The sequence below is a fragment of the Herpailurus yagouaroundi genome, unplaced genomic scaffold (genome assembly GCF_014898765.1).
Source record: "Herpailurus yagouaroundi ecotype Mexico unplaced genomic scaffold, PumYag 166, whole genome shotgun sequence".
NCBI lineage: Eukaryota > Metazoa > Chordata > Mammalia > Carnivora > Felidae > Herpailurus > Herpailurus yagouaroundi.
Genome location: NW_024412407.1, coordinates 10931780 through 10954144, shown reverse-complemented (window position 1 = coordinate 10954144; position 22365 = coordinate 10931780). Strand labels below are relative to the sequence as shown.

General features: G+C 37.0%; 1 protein-coding gene across 3 annotated transcripts in view; it reads right to left on the bottom strand.

Moving 5' to 3' along the window:
- The window catches only part of ADAMTS20 (ADAM metallopeptidase with thrombospondin type 1 motif 20), a 180262-nt gene that overhangs the window by 15257 nt on the left and 142640 nt on the right, over positions 1-22365 (bottom strand). For 2 of the 3 annotated variants that reach the window (XM_040488395.1, XM_040488397.1), the window contains 6 exons: positions 17376-17576; positions 16557-16686; positions 15814-15908; positions 15634-15728; positions 14769-14902; positions 7468-7559 (listed from right to left, as the gene is read on the bottom strand). In XM_040488395.1, the coding sequence (XP_040344329.1) occupies positions 7468-7559; positions 14769-14902; positions 15634-15728; positions 15814-15908; positions 16557-16686; positions 17376-17576 (747 nt within the window). The remainder of the gene's footprint in view (positions 1-7467; positions 7560-14768; positions 14903-15633; positions 15729-15813; positions 15909-16556; positions 16687-17375; positions 17577-22365) is intronic. The other variant, XM_040488396.1, reaches the window with a different exon arrangement.

Sequence of the window (22365 nt, the reverse complement as noted above, 5' to 3'; positions counted from 1 at the left end):
TGAACAGAGCCTCAGAGAAACAAAGGGATACACCATTAAGTACACCAACATATGCATAATGCAAGTACCAGAAGGGAGGGAGAGATACAGGAGCAGAGAATATATTTGAATAAATAATGCCTGAAATTTCCAAATTTGGAGAAACACATTAATCTATACATCCAAGAAACTCAATAGATTTCAAGTTTGGTAGATACACAGAGATCCACATCCAAATATGTGACAGTAAAGATGAAAGTCAAAGACAAAGAGAAAATCTGAAAGCATCAAGAGATAAATAACCACATACATAAGAACCCTAATAAGATACATAGCTGACCTCCATGTTTTTATCTATAAGCTAGAAGACAGTCGGGTGACATATTTAAAGTGCTGAAAAATAAAAAGTGTAAGTTGAGAATTTTATAACAAGCAAATCAATCTTTCAAGAACGAAGGCCAAATGAAAACTTTCAAAATAAACAAAACAGAGAGGATTTGTCACTAGTAGACCTGTTTTATAAGACATGCTAAAGGAAGTTCGTCAAGCTGAAATCAAGTAACACCAGACATTAATACAAAACAACCAAAGAGTACTGGCAAAGGTAATTGTCTAGGTAATTATACAAGACATTATAATTGCATCTTTCTTTTCCTTTCTTCCCTTAACTTATTTTAAAACAATTTTATAAACCAATAAGTATATGATTGTATTATTGACCTATAATATATATAAATGTAATATATTTGATAATAATAGCAAAAATGAGGCAGGTGGAAGCAAAGCTCTTTGAGAGTAAGGAAATAATAACACCAGCCAATAAATCAAATCCACAGGAAGAAAAGAAGAAAACTAGAAATGCTAAATAAAAAGGTTCACATAAAAAGCTCTATGAATATGTAATTCCTCTCATTACTTCTCTCATATTCTCTAAAAATCATAAAATTATAGAAAGTTATTATAAAAACGTAATGTGGATTTTTACATATGTAGGTCATGTAACAAATATAACACCAAAAGTGGGAAGAGGAAATAGAGCATAAAAAGGAGTAATTTCCTATATTTCACTCAAAATTAGGTAGTGTAAATCTGAAGTCGATTCTGATAAGTTAAGATGTATATTGTAACCCCTTAAGCAGCAAGTAAGAAAACAATTCAAAAAATATAGTGAAAAAATTATTAAGGAAATTAAACGTTACACTCAAAAACATTCAATTAAAAAAAGAAAGTGGTAAAGAAGGAATAGAGGAACAAAAACAACTTCAGACATACAGAAAACAAAAAGTAAAATGGTACATCAATATCATCAAACAACTCAATTCAAAGGCAGAGATCCAATAAAGTGCTCTCTATAGAAGATACTCTTAAGATTCAAAGATATAAATAGGTTAAAAGTAAATGGGATAAAATTATACATCATGTACTGTGTATGAGCTGAGCGGCCATTCTAATGTCAGATAAATTAGACCTTTAAAACAAACAAACAAAAAAATGCTGCTTCAGATAAAGAACATTTTATAATGACAAAAGTGTCAATATATCAGGAAATTATGACAATTATAATCATGATCATATATAAAAACCCCATGGTAAATGAATAAAATACCAAGTAAATGAAATAAGACTAAAGTGAGAAATAGACAATTCAACAATAATAGTTGCAAAATTTCAGTGACTAGAACAGCTAGGCAGAAGATAAACAAGGGAATGGAAAAGTTGAACAATACTTCAAACCAACAAGGCCTGACAAACATGTATAGAATATTTCACCAACAACAGAATACACATTCTTTCCAACCACATATTGAACATTTTCCAGAATAGCCATATGTTATACCATAAAACAAGACTTAGTGCATTTAAGAGAATGAAGAATACAAAGAGTATTTTCCAATCACAATGAAAAGAACTGAGTAACAGAGGTAAATTTGGAAAACTCACAAATATGTGGGACTCAAACTACATTTTTTTAGAGAGAGAGAGAGCACAAACAGTAGAGGGAGAGACAGAATCTTAAGCAGTCTCCATGACCAGCATGGAGCCCAATGTGGGGCTCAATTTCATGACCCTGAGATGACAATCTGACCACGAAATCAAGAGTCAGACACTTAACCGACTGAGCCACCCAGGAGTCCCTCAAACTACACTCTTACAGAACCAATAAGTCAAACAAGGCCTCACAGGTGATAATGGAAAATACTTTAAGATGAATGGAAATAAATACACCACACACCAAAACTCAGAGGATGCAGCAAAATAAGTGCATAAAGGGAAATTTAAAGTTGTAAATGCCTACATCAAAAGAGAAAAAAAGATATATCAATAACCTAACCTTCCACCTTAAGACACTGGAAAAAGAACAAATTAAATAAAGCAAACAGAAATAAAGAAATAGTAAAGAACAGACTAAAATTTGCTGAAATAAATAAAAAAGAGAAAATCAACAAAATCAGGTGTTGGTCTCTTTGTTCCTAGAAACATATAACCTACCAACACTAAAGCAAGAAGAAATAGAATATTTGAACAAACCAATTACCAGAAATAAAATGGAACCAATAATCAAAAAAACTCCCAAAACCAAAAATTCAGGACCAGCTGCTTCACAGGTGAATTCTACCAAATATTCAAAGAATTAAACTTCTCAAACTATTCCTAAAAATACAAGAGGAAGGAAAACTTCCAAGTTTTGGTATCAGCCTGATACCAAAAAGACACCACAAAAAAGGAGAACTATAGGCCAATATCTCTTATGAACATAGATGCAAAAATATTCAACAAAATACTAGCAAACAGAATCCAACAATACATTTAAAAAATCATTCACCGGGATCATGTGTGATTTATTCCTGGGATGCAATTGTGGTTCAGTATTCAAAAAGACAATCAACATGATACATCATATCAACAAAGAAAGGATAAAAACCATATGATTATTTCAATAGATGCAGAAAAAGCATTTGACAAAGTACAATATCCATTCATAATAATAAAAAAAATCTGCAAAGTAAGTCTAAAGGGAACATACTTCAACATAATAAAGGCCTGATGTGAAAAATACATAGCCAACATTATATTCAATAGTCAAAAACTGAGAGCTTTTCCCCAAACACCAGGAACATGACAAGGATGTCCACTCTCACTACTTTTATTCAACATAGTACTGGATGTCCTAGTCATAGCAATCAGACAACAAAAAGAAATAACAGGCATCCAAATTGGTAAGGAAGAAGTAAAACTCTCACTATTTGCAGATGACATTAGACTATGTTCAGAAAACCCTAAAGACTCCACCAAAATACTACTAGAACTGATAAATGAGTTCAGTAAAGTCACAGGATACAAAATCAATGTATAGAAACCTGTTACATTCTTATATACTAATAATGAAGTAGAAAAAAGTGAAATTAAGAAAATAATCCCAATTGCATTTGCACCAAAAACAATAAAATATCTAGGAACAAAGAAGTAAAAGACCTCTACTCTGAAAACCAGAAAACACTGGAAGAAGAAGAAAACACTGGAAGAAGTTGAAGACAACACCAAAAAATGGAAAGATTCCATGCTCATGGGTTTGGAGAACAGATATTGTTAAAATGTCTACACTACCCAAAGCAATCTACAGATTTAATGAAATCCCTATCGAAATGCCACCAGCATTTTTCATAAACATAGAACAAATAATTCTAAAATTTGTTGAATAGCCAAAGCAATCTTAAAAAGGAGAAACAAAACTAGAGGTATTACAATTCCAGATTTCAAGTTATATTACTGGTACTGACACAAAAATAGGTCCATAGATCAATGGAATAGAAGAGAAAACCCAGAAATAAACCCAAGATTATATGTTCAATTAATTTTTGACAGAGGAGGAATGAATAAGCAATGGGAAAAAGAATGTGTCTTCAACAAATGGTTCAGGGAAAACTGGACAGCTACATGCAAAAGAAGGAAATTGGACCATTTTCTTGCACTATACCAAAAATAAATTCAAAATGGATTAAGGACCTAAATGTGAGGCCTGAAACCATAAAAACCCTTTAAGAGCGCATAGGCAGTAGTTTCTCTCACATTGACTGTAGCAACATTTTTCTAGATATGTCTCCTGAGGCAAGAAAACAAAAGCAAAAATAAACTATTGGTATGACCTCAAAATACAAAGTTTCTGCATAGCAAAGGAAACAATCAACAAAACTAAAAGGCTACTGAATGGGAGAAGGTATTTGTAAATGACGTATCTAACAACGGGTTAGTATCCAAAAAACTTATACAACTCAAAACCAAACAAACAAACAAAAAAAAAAAAAAACAATAGCAAATAGCAAAAGGCATGAAAAAACATTTCTCCAAAGAAGACATACAGATGACCAACAGACACATGAAAAGATGCTCATCATCCCTCATAATCAAGAAAATGCAAATAACCACAATGACATATCACCTCATACTTAACAGAATGGCTAAAATCAACAACACAAGAAACAACAGGCATTGGCAAGGTTCTGGAGAAAAAGAGAGTACAGTTGGTAAAAAGGCAAACTGGTGCAGCCACTGTGGAAAACAGTATAGAGGTGCCTCAAAAAAATTAAAAATAGAACTACCCTATGATATAGTAATCACACTACTGGGTATTTATCCCTAAATACAAAAACACTAATTCAAAAGATTCCATGCATCTCTATGTTTCTTGCAGCAGTATTTACATTGGCTATTTGTAATAGCCAAATTATGGAAGCAGCCCAAGAGGTGAAATATATAATGGAATATTACACAGCCATAAAAAGAATGAAATCTTTTTATTTGCAACAACGTGGGTGGATCCAGAGAGTATAATGCTCATTGAAATAGGTCAGAATGACAAATGCCATATGATTTCACTCATATGTGGAATTTAACAAAACAAATGAGCAAAGAAAAAAAGAGAGAGAGAGAGAGAGACAAACGAAGAAACAGACTCTTAACTTTAGAGAACAAACTGATGGTTACCAGAGGAGAGGTGGGTAGGGGAATGATCATGTGAAATAGGTGATGGGGATTAAGAGTACATTTATCATGATGAGCACTAACTAACGCATAGAATTGCTGAATCACTATACTGTACACCTGAAACATGATACTGTACATTAACTATTAAATGTTAACTGGAATTAAAATTGTTAGAAAAGGAAAAATACAAATTAATTATTTACAATCTCTCCCAAAAAAAGTAGAAGTGGAGGGAATACTTCCCAATTCATTTTACAAGGCCAATATTTCCCTGATATCAAAACTGGATAAGGACCTCACAAGAAAAGAAAATGATTAGGCCAATATGCCTTATGAAAATAGATGAAAAATTCCCAACACAGCAAACCAAATCTAGCAACATATAAAAAAAATATACACCAAGGCCAAATGGGATTTCTCCCAGGAATGTTGTTTCAACATACAATAGTCAACCAGTGTGATATACCATATCACCACAATAATGGACAAGAGATACAGGATTGCCTCAATACATGCAGAAGTATTTCAAAAACAAACACTCTTTCATTATAAAACCACTTAAATTAGGAATAGAAGGGCACTTCCTCAACTTGATCCAAGGGATCTGTAACACATCCACAGCTAACACACTTCATGATGGACTCAATCTTTTCTCCTAAAATCAGGAACAAGACAAGTATGTCCACTCTCATCACTTTCATTTAATACTGCTCTGGAAGTTTTAGGCAGGGTGATGAGGCAAAATAAGAAATAAATGGCATCCAGATTGCCAAGGAAGAAGTAAAACTATCTTTATTTCTAGATGGCATTGCTATGTATATAGAAAATTCCAAAGAATCCAAGAAAATAATTATTATAACTAAAAAATGAATTCAGCAGGGTTGCAGGATACAAGACTAATTCATAAAAACCATAGGCAAAAATTCGTGATTTATTTGGGCCCCAGATCTTGGGGGTCTTTTAACTGGACAACTCTCCCTTGTCAAAAGCCTTCTTTAGCTTGAGCTGGAATCTTCTGTCCTATAACACGCACTGACCTCACCCCTCTTTCATGGAGCTCTTTAAATATTTAAAGATAGTTACCATAGCCTCCCATTCTTTTCTTAGCTTCCTTTATTTTCCTTATGTGACATAATGTAAACTCTCCTTTTTTCCCCTGGTTGTTGCCTCCTACACTCCTAGACAGATTAAAAACTTACCTTTTCCAGACAGAGATTTAAAATCTTTTGGTGTTGATATTGTGTTTGGGTACTTTATGATTATACTGGGTGGTTTAGAAATTAGTCCATAATCTATGTGAGTCATATTGAACTTGTGGTGGTTGAATAAAACACCTCAGTCTTTTTCATATGACATCACTATGTTCTATTTGCATTTCTGTACCTAAAATTTAGAAATTTATTTTTTCTTATTCATTTGAGTCCATAGTTCTAGTGTCTTTTGATCTCCTTTAAGTGTCCTTTTATAATATAGAAAACGCCTTCTCTTTTTAACATAAGTATACCTTCTCTGTCAGATGGTTAAAATAGTGAATGGGAAATTCCAAGATGAGAGGGCTATGGCAAACCATTAGCCACTTCTCTTGAAAATATCAATATTATAATTATTACCTCTTGTGCATGATTTTTGAATTAGTTATGAATCTGCCTAACAATGCTACATTAATCTAGCTTATATTTCTCCATCTTATCATAACACTGTTGTTCACATAGACTCTATAAAATCTCTTGTTAAGGGGTGCCTGGGTGGCTTAGTCAATTGAGTGCCTGACTCTTGATTCCAGCTCAGGTCATGATTCCAGGGTCTTGGGATTGCCGCAACAGGCCCTGTGCTTAGAGTGGAGCCTGCTTAAGATTCTCTCCCTCTATCTCTCTTTCTCTCTCTCCCTCCTTCTCCCCTCTCTATTCCTTTCTCCCCCGTTTTTTTATTAAAATAAAAAAAAATTCTAAAAACGGGATAGTAAATTTCTTCTAGAAAGCATACTCTACACTGGAAATCACAGAGATGGCATAAAGGGTATGTGAAGAGAACTCTGGATATAAAAAATAAAATAAGAATAAAGTCATGGAAATATACTATTTCACAAATAATAGAAAGTTACTCTTGGTCTGGTACACACCCAGACAGCTAATATAGCCAATGTTAGCAGCAGTATAAGAAAGTCACAAGCTTGTGATCCAGTTTTTTACTTTGTTATATACTATACGTTCATTTCCACAGACTGGGTAGAAAGATTAAAAATGAAAATGCATCATGGAAGGAGAAATAGGCTCTGAATAATTTGAAAATCCTCGCTATTACACCTCTTAAGCAAACTTAAAATTGGCAAAGGTATTTTTCCTCCAAAATTTATCTATAAACTTTGAAATAAAATTCATATAGGAAATTCATATTTTCTATTTACTTATGTTTCTTGCAATATTATGGTCAAGAAAATTAAGAGAAAGAGTATCCTTTTTTTTTTTTTTTTTTACAGTGAGGGAAAAATAAACAAACATGACATACCTGTGGACATCTGGCAGCACTATAGCAATCTCCAGCTGTGGCAAATGGCACTGCTTTACCAAATATTGTCTGGGCAAAAAGAAGGTCTGTGGCTAAAAAATAAATGAACCTTTTTAGTATTGAGGCATTGTATACTTTCCAGTCTTCACTGCAAAGCATACTGTCATTATATTACATTCTTAAATATATTTATATAATTAATTCAAAGTTTTAAGCAAATATGCTACAAATTATACTACATAACATATATCAGGTTTTCAATAAATAATTTTTATTTTATTTTAGTAATTTATTTTTTAATTTAATTTAATTTTTTTATTTACATCCAAGTTAGTTGGCATATAGCGCAACGATGATTTCAGGAGTAGATTCCTTAATGCTCCTTACCCATTTAGCCCATCCCCCCTCCCACAACCCCTCCACTAACCCTCTGTTCTCCATTTTTATGAGTCTTTTGTGTATTGTCCCCCTCCCTGTTTTTATGTTGTTTTTGCTTCCCTTTCCTTGTGTTCATCTGTTCTGCGTCTTAAGATCCTCATATGAGTGAAGTCATATGATATTTATCTTTCTCTTATTTCGCATAGCATAATACGCTCTGGTTCCATCCATGTAGTTGCAAATGGCAAGATTTCATATTTGAAACCATACACACACACACACACACACACACACACACACACCACATCTTCTTTATCCATTCCTTCATCGATGGACATTTGGGCTCTTGCCATACTTTGGCTATTGCTGATAGTGCTGCTATAAACATGGGGGTGCATGTGTCCCTTCGAAACAGCACACCTGTATCCCTTGGGTAAATACCTAGTAGTACAATTGCTGGGTCATAGGGTAGTTCTATTTTTAATTTTTTGAGGAACCTCCATACTGTTTTCCAGAGTGGCTGCACCAGTTTGCATTCCCACAAGAAGTGCAAAAGAGATCCTCTTTCTCCACATCCTTGCCATGTATAAATATACATTTTGTTGCCTGTTGTTGCCTGAGTTGTTAATGTTAGCCATTCTGACAGGTGTAACCTGGTATTTCATTGTGGTTTTGATTTGTATTTCCCTGATGATGAGTGATGTGGAGCATTTTTTCATGTATCAGTTGGCCATCTGGATGTCTTCTTTGGAGAAGTGTCTATTCATGTCTTTTGCCCATTTCTTCACCGGATTGTTTTTTGGGTGTTGAGTTTGATAAGGTCTTTATAGACTTTGGATCCTAACCCTTTATCTGATATGTCATTTGCAAATATCTTCTCCCATTCCATCAGTTGCCTTTTAGTTTTGCTGATTGTTTCCTTCGCTGTGCAGAAGCTTTTTATTTTGATGAGGCCCAGTAGTTCATTTTTGCTTTTGTTTCCCTTGCCTCTGGAGACGTGTTGAGTAAGAAGTAAGAAAGTGGTCCAGGTTCATTTTTCTGCATGTTGCTTTCCAGGTTCCCAGCACCATTTGCTGGAGAGACTGTCTCTATTCCCTTGGATATTCTTTCCTGCTTTGTCAAAGACTAGTTGGCCATACATTTGTGGGTCCATTTCTGGGTTCTCTATTCTATTCCATGATCTGAGTGTCTGTTGTGCCAGTACCATACTGTCTTGATGATTATAGTTTTGCAATACAGCTTGAAGTCCATCAATAAATAATTTTTAAATAAAAAATGTTTATCTCAAAAATTACCCTAAAAATGGCAGGTACATGAGTAATTAATCAAAAAGTTTTAAAAACCAAAATGCCTTATTATATTTTACATAATAGTGAATATCTAAAATAAAGTGGTGTCAGGAGCAAATTACAGAAGAAAAAACATTAAAGCTTAACAAATTATGACAAAGCAACACATAAGTGCTTATAGACCACATATATTTATACATATATGTATCTATGCATATATATGTGTATATGTAAATAATGTATATATTACTGCATTGTATTATTATTTTCTTTTGAATCTTATATTTGCTAAAATTGTTAGCAAAACTTGTTTGGCAATAATGCTGGGGATTCTGTATGAAGTATCAAAAATAGAGTCATTGGATCAAAAACAGGTTGGAAGGAACCCTAAAATCATTCTTGAATCACTTAAATAATATTTCAATCAACAGTCTTCCAGTTAGTGGATGTCATCTCCACTAATGTTGTTTTAAATCACTTTACTTTTTTTTTAATTAAAAAAAATTTTTAATGTGAAATTTATTGTCAAATTGGATTCCTTACAACACCCAGTGCTCATCCCAACAGGTGCCCTCCTCAGTACCCTCCCTCCCCTCCCTCCCACCCCCCATCAACCCTCAGTTTGTTCTCAGGTTTTAAGAGTCTCTTATGTTTTGGCTCCCTCACTCTCTAACCTTTTTCTTTTCCTTCCCCTCCCCCATGGTCTTCTGTTAAGTTTCTCAGGATCCACATAAGAGTAAAAACATATGGTATCTGTCTTTCTCTGTGTGACTTATATCACTTTACTTTTCATGACTACTGCATTACTTTTCATGACTACTGCATGCCCCCTATGATGACACCAAACCCCTAAAGGCAATCCCCAAAGGGGGCATTGCTGGAAATACATCACCAATGGCAGTTTCCAAGACTAGGAGGCTTTCAGTTATGTGCCAGAGTCAGCTTGTGCCAAATCATGAGCACCAGTTGGGTGTGTCTCTTCCTAACTCCATGTACAATGAGCTCATGTTGGTAGCTTAAAGTTGGCATGGTGGAAATATATATAACTACAGACACTGGCAAATTCTACAAATCAGATGTTATTTCCTGGTTGTTAAATGCTGGTTGTTAAACATTTATCCTCACACCACTGCTTATGCTGGCACTTACGGGTTGGGCGGAGGCAGAGCAAATACAACTTTCAAATCAAAAGCTTTGCTACTATCTTCTCCATCATTACCCTCGTAACCCACAGATAGCTCCATCTCAACATACCCAAACTAAATGCACTACCTTTTTCTCCAAACTTACTTCTTTTGCTATATTTCTCATCTCAGTGAACTGTGTTACCATCCATTCTGTTATTCTGGAAATCTTTCTAAATATTGTATGCTGCTAATCCCCATATTCCTTCTGTTAGAAAATCCTAAAAAGTGTACTTCTTTAAAATTTCTTGAAGGCCCTCTCTTCTGAACCTAGTCCCTACTCTAAGCCCTCATCACTTTCTATCTGGATTATTATATTAGCTTCTTAACTATTTTCATGAATAAAATTTGTTCTCCTTCCAAGTGTCTTTCCTCCTGCTGAAACTTACACCCAATGGTTCTCATAACTTATAAAACTCGACTGTGTAGTTAGTATATACTGTTCTTCATGATCTGCTCTCTGGGAACTTCTCTAACAAGCTACCATCCCCTAACATCCATTCATTGTGTGCTTGGAGAAAAATGGACTTTTTATTCTTTTTAAAAAATTTTTAATGTTTATTTATTTATTTTTTTGAGAGACAGAGAGACAGAGCACAAGCAGGGGGAGGCAGAGAGAGAGGGAGACACAGAATCCAAAGCAGGCTCCAGGCTCAGAGCTGTCAGCACAGAGCCCGATGCTATGAACCGTGAGATCATGACCCGAGCCAAGGTCAGATGCTTAACTGACTGAGCCACCCAGGTGCCTCTGGACTTTTTGTTCTTTAATGAAACCAAGATGATTCACATTTTCCAGGCTTTTGTTCCAGGCTGTTCCCTCCTCCTGAAACTCCTTTTCTCTGCTTTGGTTAATTCAAATTTATCTTCAAGATTTTCTCAAGATAGTTTCTTGAGGAAAGTTGAAGACTTTTCATTCAAACAATATTTATTCAGAACCTATGGTATATTGAATATTATTTTAATTACTCTAAGCACACATCATTAGAGGACATAGAGGCTGATGGAACCGGAGTCCTACCAGAGTGAGACAGGTAATCAAGTAAATACCACATTATGTTAGGGGTGATAATTACTATAGAAAAGTTAAATCCATTAAAACAAGAGGAGAAAGGGAGTTTAGGAGTGCAGACTGGTCCAGGATGGCCTGATTGAAAAAGACAAAACTAAGCAGAAATCCAAAAGAAGGAGTAAACCATACAGGTAACTGTGCCACAACTGTTCCAGGCAAATAGAACAAAGTGCAAAGGCCTTAAGGCGAGAGTATGCTTGAAGTGCTCAAGAAACAGCAAAGAAACGAGTGTGTCTGCAACAGAGTGTACAAGGAAAGAGTGTGGAAAGAGAGAGCAGAGAGGTGTGAAGGTGGCGATATCATGTTGAGTTTTGTTGACCATTGAAAGTATTTTTTGTTTTCCTGAGTCAGATGGGAAATGTTTGGAGAGTTTTCATCAGAGTTCAAGGTTGTCAAAAAGATGAAATGGGGTAATGTATAAGATATGACATGTCTTATGTCTCATAGGATCACTCTGGCTTCTCTGCTGAGAATCTAGGTCAGGAGGTGGGAGAGTCATGCAATACTGAAATAGGAATACTATAATTTTAGTAGGCATGATAAGCCGGGTGAAAAAATGGTGTGGACTCAAACCAAGATGGCAGCAATGAGGTAGGGAGTATCAAAATTACTCAATTTTTGATATGTGTCTTAGCTCAGGATGCCCTAAAAACCACCATGAAGTGGGTGGCTTAAACAACAGAAATGCACTTCTCTAATATCTGGAGGCTGGAAGGTGTAGGTCAGTGAGCCCATAGGGTCAGGTTCCAGTGAGAGCCCTCTTTCTAGCTTGTATATGGTCACCCTTCTCGCTATGTCCTCATATGGCAGAGAGAGAGCTCTGGTGTCTTCTCTTTTTTTTTAAAAGGGCCTTAATCCCATCATAATGGTCGTACCCTTATCTAAACCCGATTATCTCTCCATTACCAAATATCATCACATTGGGGATTAGGGCTTCATCACATGGATGTTGGGAGACATGATTCAGTCCATAGTAGCATGTATGTTAGAGATTCATCTGACAGAATTTGATAATGGATTGCATGCAGGTGTGAGAGAAAGGGAGAAGCTAAGATGTTGCCAAATTTTAGCTGGAGTAACTAGGAGACTATATGTGCCATTTACTGAAATGATAAAAATTTGAGATGGAAGGAGTGGATGTGGGAAGAAATACTGAAAGCAAAGTTTTGCATACTTTGAGTTTGAGATGCCTATTAGGCATTCAAGTGGATTTGCTGTCAAGAGATGAATATTGGAGTTTAGGGTAACAGTCCAAATTGGAGATATATATTTGGGACCATCATTTGAAACCTATAAATAGAGATTCCCAAGGGGTGACTGTGTCCTAAAGCTTTTCAACATGCTGTAGAAGATGAAGAGTAGCCAGTCAAGGCGAGAAAAAGTGAGAAAGACAGGAGAGAGTGGCCAGGTCAGGCACAAAGTGATGAGAGCATGGGGACCTGGATAAAATGCTGCTGATAGATCAAGTGAGATGAAAACTAAATTTGTCACTGGATTTAGAGAAATGGAGACAGAACTGGTGATGTAAGAGAGAAGAGAAAGTGTGCTGAGAAATGTTCTTGAGTAGGTACAATGTGATGAGCCTAGAGCACAAGAGAGAGCTACTTAGGTGGGAGCAGGAATAGTTCATTCACAGTAAGCAGGAGAGAAGGAAGTCAGTAAGTAAAGGTTTGGGTAGGTTGCAGATGGCGTGGTTGTAGAAATCCTCTTCCAGTTGTTCTTACTTTCTCAGTGAGATAGGAAGCAAGATCATTAGCAATGAGTAGATAAAGTGGACGTGTTAGAAATTTTAGAAATTTGCAGCAAGAGGAGAAGATGTTCGGCATTTAGGGGGTTGGGGGTGGGAATAAACTAGGGGAGGACAACAAGATTACTCAGCAGCATGAAGGATTCTCATGAGCTTAGTAGCCATGCATTTAGGTGAGAGCAGTGAGAAGAGCAGTGGATGAGGTACTACACTCATGTTTCATGTTGCAAGTGCATCAGAGAGGAAATATTTAATTGAGACTGGTTTTTGACACCCAAATGTGAGGAAAGAAAAGAGAGACTAGGGAGTTGAAAATGTATGCATTCAACATTATATCCTTAGGACCCAGTCTAATGCCTGGCAAATGGCAGGATTGTTCAATAAAATCATGAATTATAGCAACTTAATAAACAGCAAATAAGTTACCAAGTTCCCCTTATGTACTTAGCAATGCTACAACATACATTATTAATAACAACTAGTATTTACAGAGCATTTACTATATGTAAGGCACTTAATAGGTATGTTACAAGTATTATCTTTTAATCATCACCAGAAAGGAAAAAAGAAGGATAGAAAGAAGAAGAAAAAAATCTGAGAGTCAGTTTCTCACTATACAGATGAAGGAATTTAGGTTTAAAGAGATATGCCCAAAGTTAGGTAACTGGTAAATGGATGCAAAGAATTTACTCCCAGGCGTTCTAACTCCAGAATTGTAAACATAACAGTATAATGCTTCCCCACTGCAGTAACAGTGGGTGTTCAGTAAATGGTAGCTATTATTACTAACAATAGTTCATCATATGACTGTGATTTACAGATGATGTACTCATGCATCCTCTGTCTCAATGATTTTTTGTTTCTTTTTATAGTTTATAAAACTATAAACTATGTTTATAAAACCATGAAACTGGTGATTCAATTGCAATTTACAGTTTCTGTTTCTGAAATGAACTTCTTTGCCTTTTCTGGTAGGAATGCAACTTCCAGGATGGCAGGCTGCTTCATATACAGTGTGTATCAGGTTTTATAAATATGTTTTGATTTGGCTATACTCTGAATTACTTCCTAGAAAGGCAGCAGGTCCAGAATCTGGGATCTGTGGTTGGGACTTTATCTCTAAATGCCAGTTACTAACTGTATAAACTGAGACAAGTGACTTACCTTTATAAGTGCATCTTAATTTCATCACTTGCAACGATGTGATGCAATTCTGCCCTGACTAGTACAGAGTTATAAAAAAGATCAAATGAGACAATTTATGAGAAAATACTTGACAAACTGTGAACTGAAACTGATGTTAATAATCACTCTAAGCCCTGCAAAAAGCTTATACAACTATGTTGAGGATATTAACTTCCTTGCCCTTAATGTAATTGAGGATTTTAAGACAAAGGGTTGTATCTTGGAAAGGCAACATCTTATCACTGTCATTACCACAACGTTTTTATTTAGGATCCCCATGGTCCATGTCACTGCTAAGAAATTATGTAGCTATTAACTTCTTTTAAAAAGTTAGGTATTGTTGCACAATGTGAGGCCGTTCTCTATACTTTAGCTATCATATACACCAGCATATTGTTTGAATTTCATTCGCAACTAGAGGCTTTTCATTTTAGAGTTGCAGCACTTACTTTTAATTTGCATGGAACTGAGATCAATTCTTATTTTGCTGAAAACAGTGTGTCCAGCAGCCAGGTAGTCATTTTTACACTCACAGTCTTGCCTCCTACTTCCATTAAAAGGACATTCATATGGATTTTGTAGTCTGAAACAACATTAGAACAATTTTAGTATGCAGTAATTATCCCATCATGTAGATAAAGGTAAACTTTGGAAGTAGGAGAGTAAAAGATACACTTCTTCAATATTATAGTGTCAGTAAGCTAAATGAGAAAGATGTAAAAATCACCAAAGATTAACATCTGATTCTCAATGGGAAGTTCAAGCATGGTTTATGGAAAAATATTTCAGCTATAGTTCTCCTAGATTTTATTATTGTTATTAATTTTCTTTACTTTTCTAAGTTTATTTATTTCTTTTGAGAGAGAGAGAGAGAGAGAGAGAGCGCGCGCACAAGCTGAGGAAGGGCAGAGAGAGAAGAAGGAGAATCCCAAGTAGGTTCTGCACTGTCAGCATGGAGCGTGATGTGGGATCAAACTTACAAACCATGAGATCACAACCTGAGCCAAAATCAAGAGTTGGTCGCTTAACTGACTGAGCCACCCAGGCACCCCTTATTAATTTTATTTGTATTAAAATAAACATAGCTCTTAAACTCTTCTCTGTTGTCCCACGGCTCACCTTCTGTGAGCCCATGTTAATATTCAAGTCTTTATTAAACAGGCCTGGACAACATCTGGTTTAGGTCCTAACATGTTCACCTGCTCCTAAATTACTTGTCCCACTTGTGAGCTATTCTAGTATCACTCTGAAAGCTGGAACTTCTAATTCTCTTGGTGGACCATAAAAATGCACAGATAAGCCAAAATCTCATACCTAACACCATACACTTCAGAAAAGTTGTCTTCTTCACCTTTAACCAATGATATATATTCCTTGGGGTTCTCCAAGTGCATGCCTGTGCAATAGATCTAGAGGGAAAATACAAACATCTAGAAAAGGTTTCTCCAGTCAACGGCCCATGTTAAAATCAAATACAAACTGCTTTCAAAATACCTTTATTATTCTTCCCTTAATGTTAAGGTAATAGTCACCATCCATGGTAATGTTGTTTTTCACTTGGATTTCTTTGCAGCTGGTAAATGTTTTACCTTCAAGGACAAATGAATACATATCAATAATGAACAAAGAACAAACTTAGCATGAATTTAGCTCAATCATACTAAAATTGTTATATTCTGAAAAAAAAATAGACATTTTGTTTTGTGGAACGCATGACTACTACAAATATTTATTTTCAAAATTGTTTTTAATTTTTTTCTGCTTATGGGACGCCTGGGTAGCTCAGTCAGTTAAGCGATCGACTTCAGCTCAGATCATGATCTCACAGTGCATGGGTTCAAGCCCCGCGTCAGGCTGTGTGCTGACAGCTCAGAGCCTGGAGCCTGCTTTGGATTCTGTGTCTCCCTCTCTCTCTGCCCTTCCTCCACTCACACTCTCTCTCTCTCTCTCAAAAATAAATAAACATTAAAAAAAAATTAAATTTTTTCTATTTATTTTTGAGAGAGGGCAGGGAGGGACAGAGAGAGAGGGAAGGACAGAATCTAAAGCAGACTCCAGGCTCTGAGCTGTCAGCGCAGAACCTGACGTGGGACTCAAACCCACAAACCATGAGATCATGATCATGAAGTCGGACACTTAATCAACTGAGCCACCCAGCCACCCCTATTTTCAAATTTTAACTAAAACTTCCCAGGAACACCCAGGTACTAGGTAGATTTTTAAAGTCTATTACTTACAATCATTGACATAACACTTCTTTTGAGCATCTGGTTTTAAACGCTTTAAACATAAGTTACTAGACCGACCATTTATAGACACGCATTCCACTCTTCTCTCCATTTTCCCAGCTCCACAAGTCACTGAGCACTGTGAACAGGATACAGTGATAGATAATGTTAGATAATAAGGCCAGTAAACCCATATTTTCTCCTTTCAGACTAGGCCCCTTTGGAACAAACTGGTGATCCATAGTGGCTAGAACTATTGCAGATACAAAAATATCCTGGAGGCTGGACAATCACAGGTGAAAGTTATCCTTAGGCATGAGCCAGAATCTATTATTTCTCAGTTACTGTCTTCTTTTCATTTATTTTGTATAGTTATATCAACAGTATATTGTAAATACTTGATAAGCATTATTGATGATGGTTATTAAGACTATAAAGTTTTTTCTCATGGTTAGATGCTAAGATTACAAGGCAATATTCATTCACTTGCTTTCTATCAAATAGAGAATGGAATATAGTGCCAATGACTTTCATTACTCATACATCCAATCTATTTGCTTCTTCACTTAACCAATAAATATTTCTTAAGCATCTACTCAAAATGCAAACCACTGTGCCAAGTTCTCTGAGGAACAGCAATAAGTTATTAGTCATGGTCCTTGCTTGTAAGCAGGCAAGCATAGAAAAAGAGATATTTATACAAGTAACTGATAGTGGTTTTTAGACAAAAGCTGTATGAGACAATCTAGTTAGCGGTGCAGATTACCAGGCATACTAAACCTAGAAAGTCTCATTCAAAAGGTTTTAAATTCATAATTATATACTGACCTTGCTCCATTTTCCAACTTTCCAAGTGGCCACATGCAAACAGCTCCTAAAATTGCATTTGTAAACCTGAGGGGAAGGCAGAACAGGGCATTCTCGATAGTCTATAGGCCAAAGTTGATGAAGCTTATATTTCTCAGTAGACCAGACTGCAATGCAGTATGTAATCCTTTGTCGGTAACTAAATCCGCAGTTACCTGCACACTGAAAAATACACAATTATAAGGAGAGAAAAAGATGCCCTTAATCTTAATTAGGGCCTATGTTTGCCAGGTGCTTAATATATACTGGACTATAATCTAATTTATTAGCCTCATTTACAGATGAGTAAACAAATGTTCAGAGACATTGGATAACATTTCCAGAGTTGTACCAATAAATGGAAAGGATGCAGATTCCAGCTAGACTGTCTATTTGTAGTGCCTGTGCTTTTTTGGTTTTGTTTTCCATTACATTGCTAACAGTTTAATTGGATGAAGCTTTATCTCCTGAAAGTCACAGCTTCAGAGAAATGGAACATATTACGGGTTCTTATCTAAAATAAAGAACATTTGTTATCCTTAACTTACTAGTAATTATATATAAGTTAGCATACATTTATCTTAATATATATACTGTAATATATAATACCATTTGACTAAAACAGGTAAGTGATATTATTAAAGATGAAAAATAGGCAAATATATTTGTTTCCAGCAATAATGGAGTGACAAGAAATAAGTTGCCTTCTAACCTGAAGCAGCAGAAACGTCTGGACAAAATGTATCAAACAATGGCTTTTAAGACATTGGACATTAGGCAATAAAGTATAGTGATACCCGGGAGATGGAAATAAAACAAGTGATCCCATAATTGCTCTAGCCTACTATTTTGAGAGTTTCCAGATCTTGGAACAAGAAAAGGAAACACAAGGGGAGAGCACGGTTCCAACCAGTATACACATACATGTGAGGACACTAACCGAGGCCAAAGAATGAACAAACCAGAAGTCTTACCAGAAATTACTATATCTGGTACTCACATGAGACCAGCTAGACTGGAAAATCTTATATACATGGGACAATAGGTAGAGTACTCAAAAGGGTCTCGCCACAGTAGAGGGGAATAATTAACCTTAGATTAAGCAATGTACTAGCCTGACCTAATAAATCTTAACAGCAAGGCAAGAAAGGATCAAATGGTTTCCAGACAGAGTAACTTCATTCCAGAATGAAGCTCAAAATACATGCATATGAATAAAAAAAAAATAGCCAACAGCCAAAAAGGTAAAATTCATAATGTCTAATATGCAATTTAAAAAATTAACTGGCAGGCAAATAAGCAGGAAAATATAACCCATAATGAGGAGAAAATCCATCTATCAAAAGAGGTCAAGAGGGTGCAGTGAAAAGTAGGACCTCCAAAAATTCTCTCCTCCATAAGAGCAATGGGAAAACTGGCAAAATTTGTCAGAATTAACTTTCCCAGAACTCTGTAAATTAACCAAAGGCTTGCAACAATCCAGGAAGCATTTATTTAATAAACAAGCCGAAATTTCAGGATGAAGAGGGAGCTTTGTGGTGCTTTGACTTACCCTACACCTATTTTCCCCTCTCTGGCTCCACAGTAGCCTTGAAAGTCCACAGCCCTGCAAACATGGTGAAAAGAGCAGCCTGGTAGCCACAAGAGAGGCACAACTGGGTTGCACATTTTTCAAATCCCCCTTTCCACAGAATCGTCATAATTTGAATTGCTTGATGGCTTTCTAGAAGATCCCACATGCAAGGCTTTCTTTCATTCTTTCTTCTTTCTTCCTTCTTTCCTTCCTTTCTTTCTTTTCTTTTTTTCTTTCTTTCTTCCCTCTCTTCTTTTCTTTTCCTTTAACTTCTTTCTTTCTTTCTTTCTTTGACTTGACCTGACTCAGCGCTAAAAGCCTTTTTCCCCTTAGGGACACTTATTGAACCCAATTAAAAGCCACTGTTTAACTTTGCAGCTCCCAGAACAGGGATAACAGTTGGAGCAAGAAATAAGCCAGATAAAAAAAAAAAGGTTAAGAGGAAAATCTGGGAAATGAGGTGTCTGTAATGGCAGTGAAAAGCCCCAATATATTCATAGAAATCTAGAAAGCTGTGCACATGCATAGGGGTGAGTTCATGTCCCGGACTGCACACATGCTCAGGAAGCACCTGGGACAGGCCTACATTTTCACTTCTGGTTGACATCCAGGCCATGCACAAAAGCAGGACAGTAAGCTTAAGGACGAGTTGTCAATTATCTGGTTGAGTGTTAAAGGTTCCTACACAAACAGAGATTCTTGGCAAAGGCTGGAGATTGGTTCCAGGTGTCTAAGGAAATCGCAACCCAATCATTAGCTCATAATTAAACTAATCAAACAAAACTTTGGTGATTACATGTGACAAAGAGTACAGACTTTACAGTAAGTTTCTTAAAAAAGTCATTAAATAAAATGACAGCAACAACCATATGTGCTGGGGTGGAGGGAGAAAGAATAGAACTATAACAAGAAAAGAGACTGAATTAATAATAATAATAATAATGATAATAATGATAATAATAAACCTCACACAAAGGAAAGCCTAGGACCAGAGGCTTCACTGGTAAATTCCACCAAATGTTTAAAGAAGAATTAGTATTAAACTTTCCAAAACTCTTCCAAAAGAAAGAAGAGTAAGGGACACTTCCTAATTCATCCTATGAGGCCAGTATAGCCCTCATACCAAAACTAGACAGACAAAGATATGATGAAAAAAAAAAAAGGAAGAAAGAAAGAAAACTAGAGAGCAATATCTCTAATGAATGTAGACACAAAAGTCCTCAACAAAACATAAGCAAAACAATTCCAAAAACAGATAAAAAGGATTATACACCATGACCAAGTGAGATTTATTCTAGGCATGTAAAATAGATGGGATTGCAAAATGGTGCAGCAACTTTGGAAAACAGTTTTGAATTTCCTCAAAAGTTAAACAGTGTTGGAGAGGGAAGATGGCAGCTTAGGAGGACGCTGGGCTCACCGCGCGTCCTGCTGATCACTTAGATTCCACCTACACCTGCCTAAATAACCCAGAAAACCACCAGAGGATTAGCAGAACGGAGTCGCCGGAGCCAAGCGCAGACGAGAGGCCCACGGAAGAGGGTAGGAAGGGCGGCGAGGCGGTGCGCGCTCCACGGACTGGCGGGAGGGAGCCGGGGCGGAGGGGCGGCTCGCCGGCCAAGCAGAGCCCCCAAGTCTGGCTTGCAAAAAGCGGAGGGGCCTGACGGACTGTGTTCCGACAGCAAGCGCAACTTAGCGTCTGGGAGGTCATAAGTTAACAGCTCTGCTCAGAAAGCAGGAAGGCTGGAGGACAAAGGGAGGGAGAGCTGCTGAGCCTCCGGACGACAGAGCTCAGATTGGTGGGGAACAAAGGCGCTCACCAGCGCCATCTCCCCTGCTCATCCCCCAGCCAAAATCCCAAAGGGAACCAGTTCCTGCCAGGGAACTTGCTCGCTCCGCACAAACACCCAACTCTGTGCTTCTACGGAGCCAAACCTCCGGCAGCGGATCTGACTCCCTCCCGCTGCCACAGGGCCCCTCCTGAAGTGGATCACCTAAGGAGAAGCGAGCTAAGCCTGCCCCTCCTGCCCCCATGCACCTTGCCTACCCACCCCAGCTAATACGCCAGATCCCCAGCATCACAAGCCTGGCACTGTGCAAGTAGCCCAGACGGGCCACCCCACCCCACAGTGAATCCCGCCCCTAGGAGAGGGGAAGAGAAGGCACACACCAGTCTGACTGTGGCCCCAGCGTGGGCTGGGGGCAGACATCAGGTCGGACTGCGGCCCCGCCCACCAACTCCAGTTATACACCACTGCACAGGGGAAGTGCCCTGCAGATCCTCACCACTCCAGGGACTAACCAAAATGACCAAGTGGAAGAATTCCCTCAGAAGAATCTCCAGGAAATAACAACAGCTAATGAACTGATCAAAAAGGATTTAAATAATATAACAGAAAGTGAATTTAGAATAATAGTCATAAAATTAATCACTGGGCTTGAAAACAGTATAGAGGACAGCAGAGAATCTCTTGCTACAGAGATCAAGGGACTAAGGAACAGTCACGAGGAGCTGAAAAACGCTTTAAACGAAATGCATAACAAAATGGAAACCACCACGGCTCAGATTGAAGAGGCAGAGGAGAGAATAGGTGAACTAGAAGATAAAGTTATGGAAAAAGGAAGCTGAGAGAAAGAGAGATAAAAAAATCCAGGAGTATGAGGGGAAAATTAGAGAACTAAGTGATACACTAAAAAGAAATAATATATGCATAATTGGTATCCCAGAGGAGGAAAAGAGAGGGAAAGGTGCTGAAGGGGTACTTGAAGAAATTATAGCTGAGAACTTCCCTGAAGTGGGGAAGGAAAAAGGCATTGAAATCCAAGAGGCACAGAGAACTCCCTTCAGACGTAACTTGAATCGATCTTCTGCACAACATATCATAGTGAAACTGGCAAAATACAAGGATAAAGAGAAAATTCTGAAAGCAGCAAGGGGTAAACGTGCCCTCACATATAAAGGGAGACCTATAAGACTCGTGACTGATCTCTCTTTTGAAACTTGGCAGGCCAGAAAGAATTGGCACGAGATTTTCAGTGTGCTAGACAGAAAAAATATGCAGCCGAGAATCCTTTATCCAGCAAGTCTATCATTTAGAATAGAAGGAGAGATAAAGGTCTTCCCAAACAAACAAAAACTGAAGGAATTTGTCACCACTAAACCAGCCCTACAAGAGATCCTAAGGGGGACCCTGTGAGACAAAGTACCAGAGACATTACTACAAGCATAAAACATACAGACATCACAATGACTCTAAACCCGTATCTTTCTATAGTAACACTGAATGTAAATGGACTAAATGCGCCAATCAAAAGACATAGGGTATCAGAATGGATAAAAAAACAAGACCCATCTATTTGCTGTCTACAAGAGACTCATTTTAGACCTGAGGACACCTT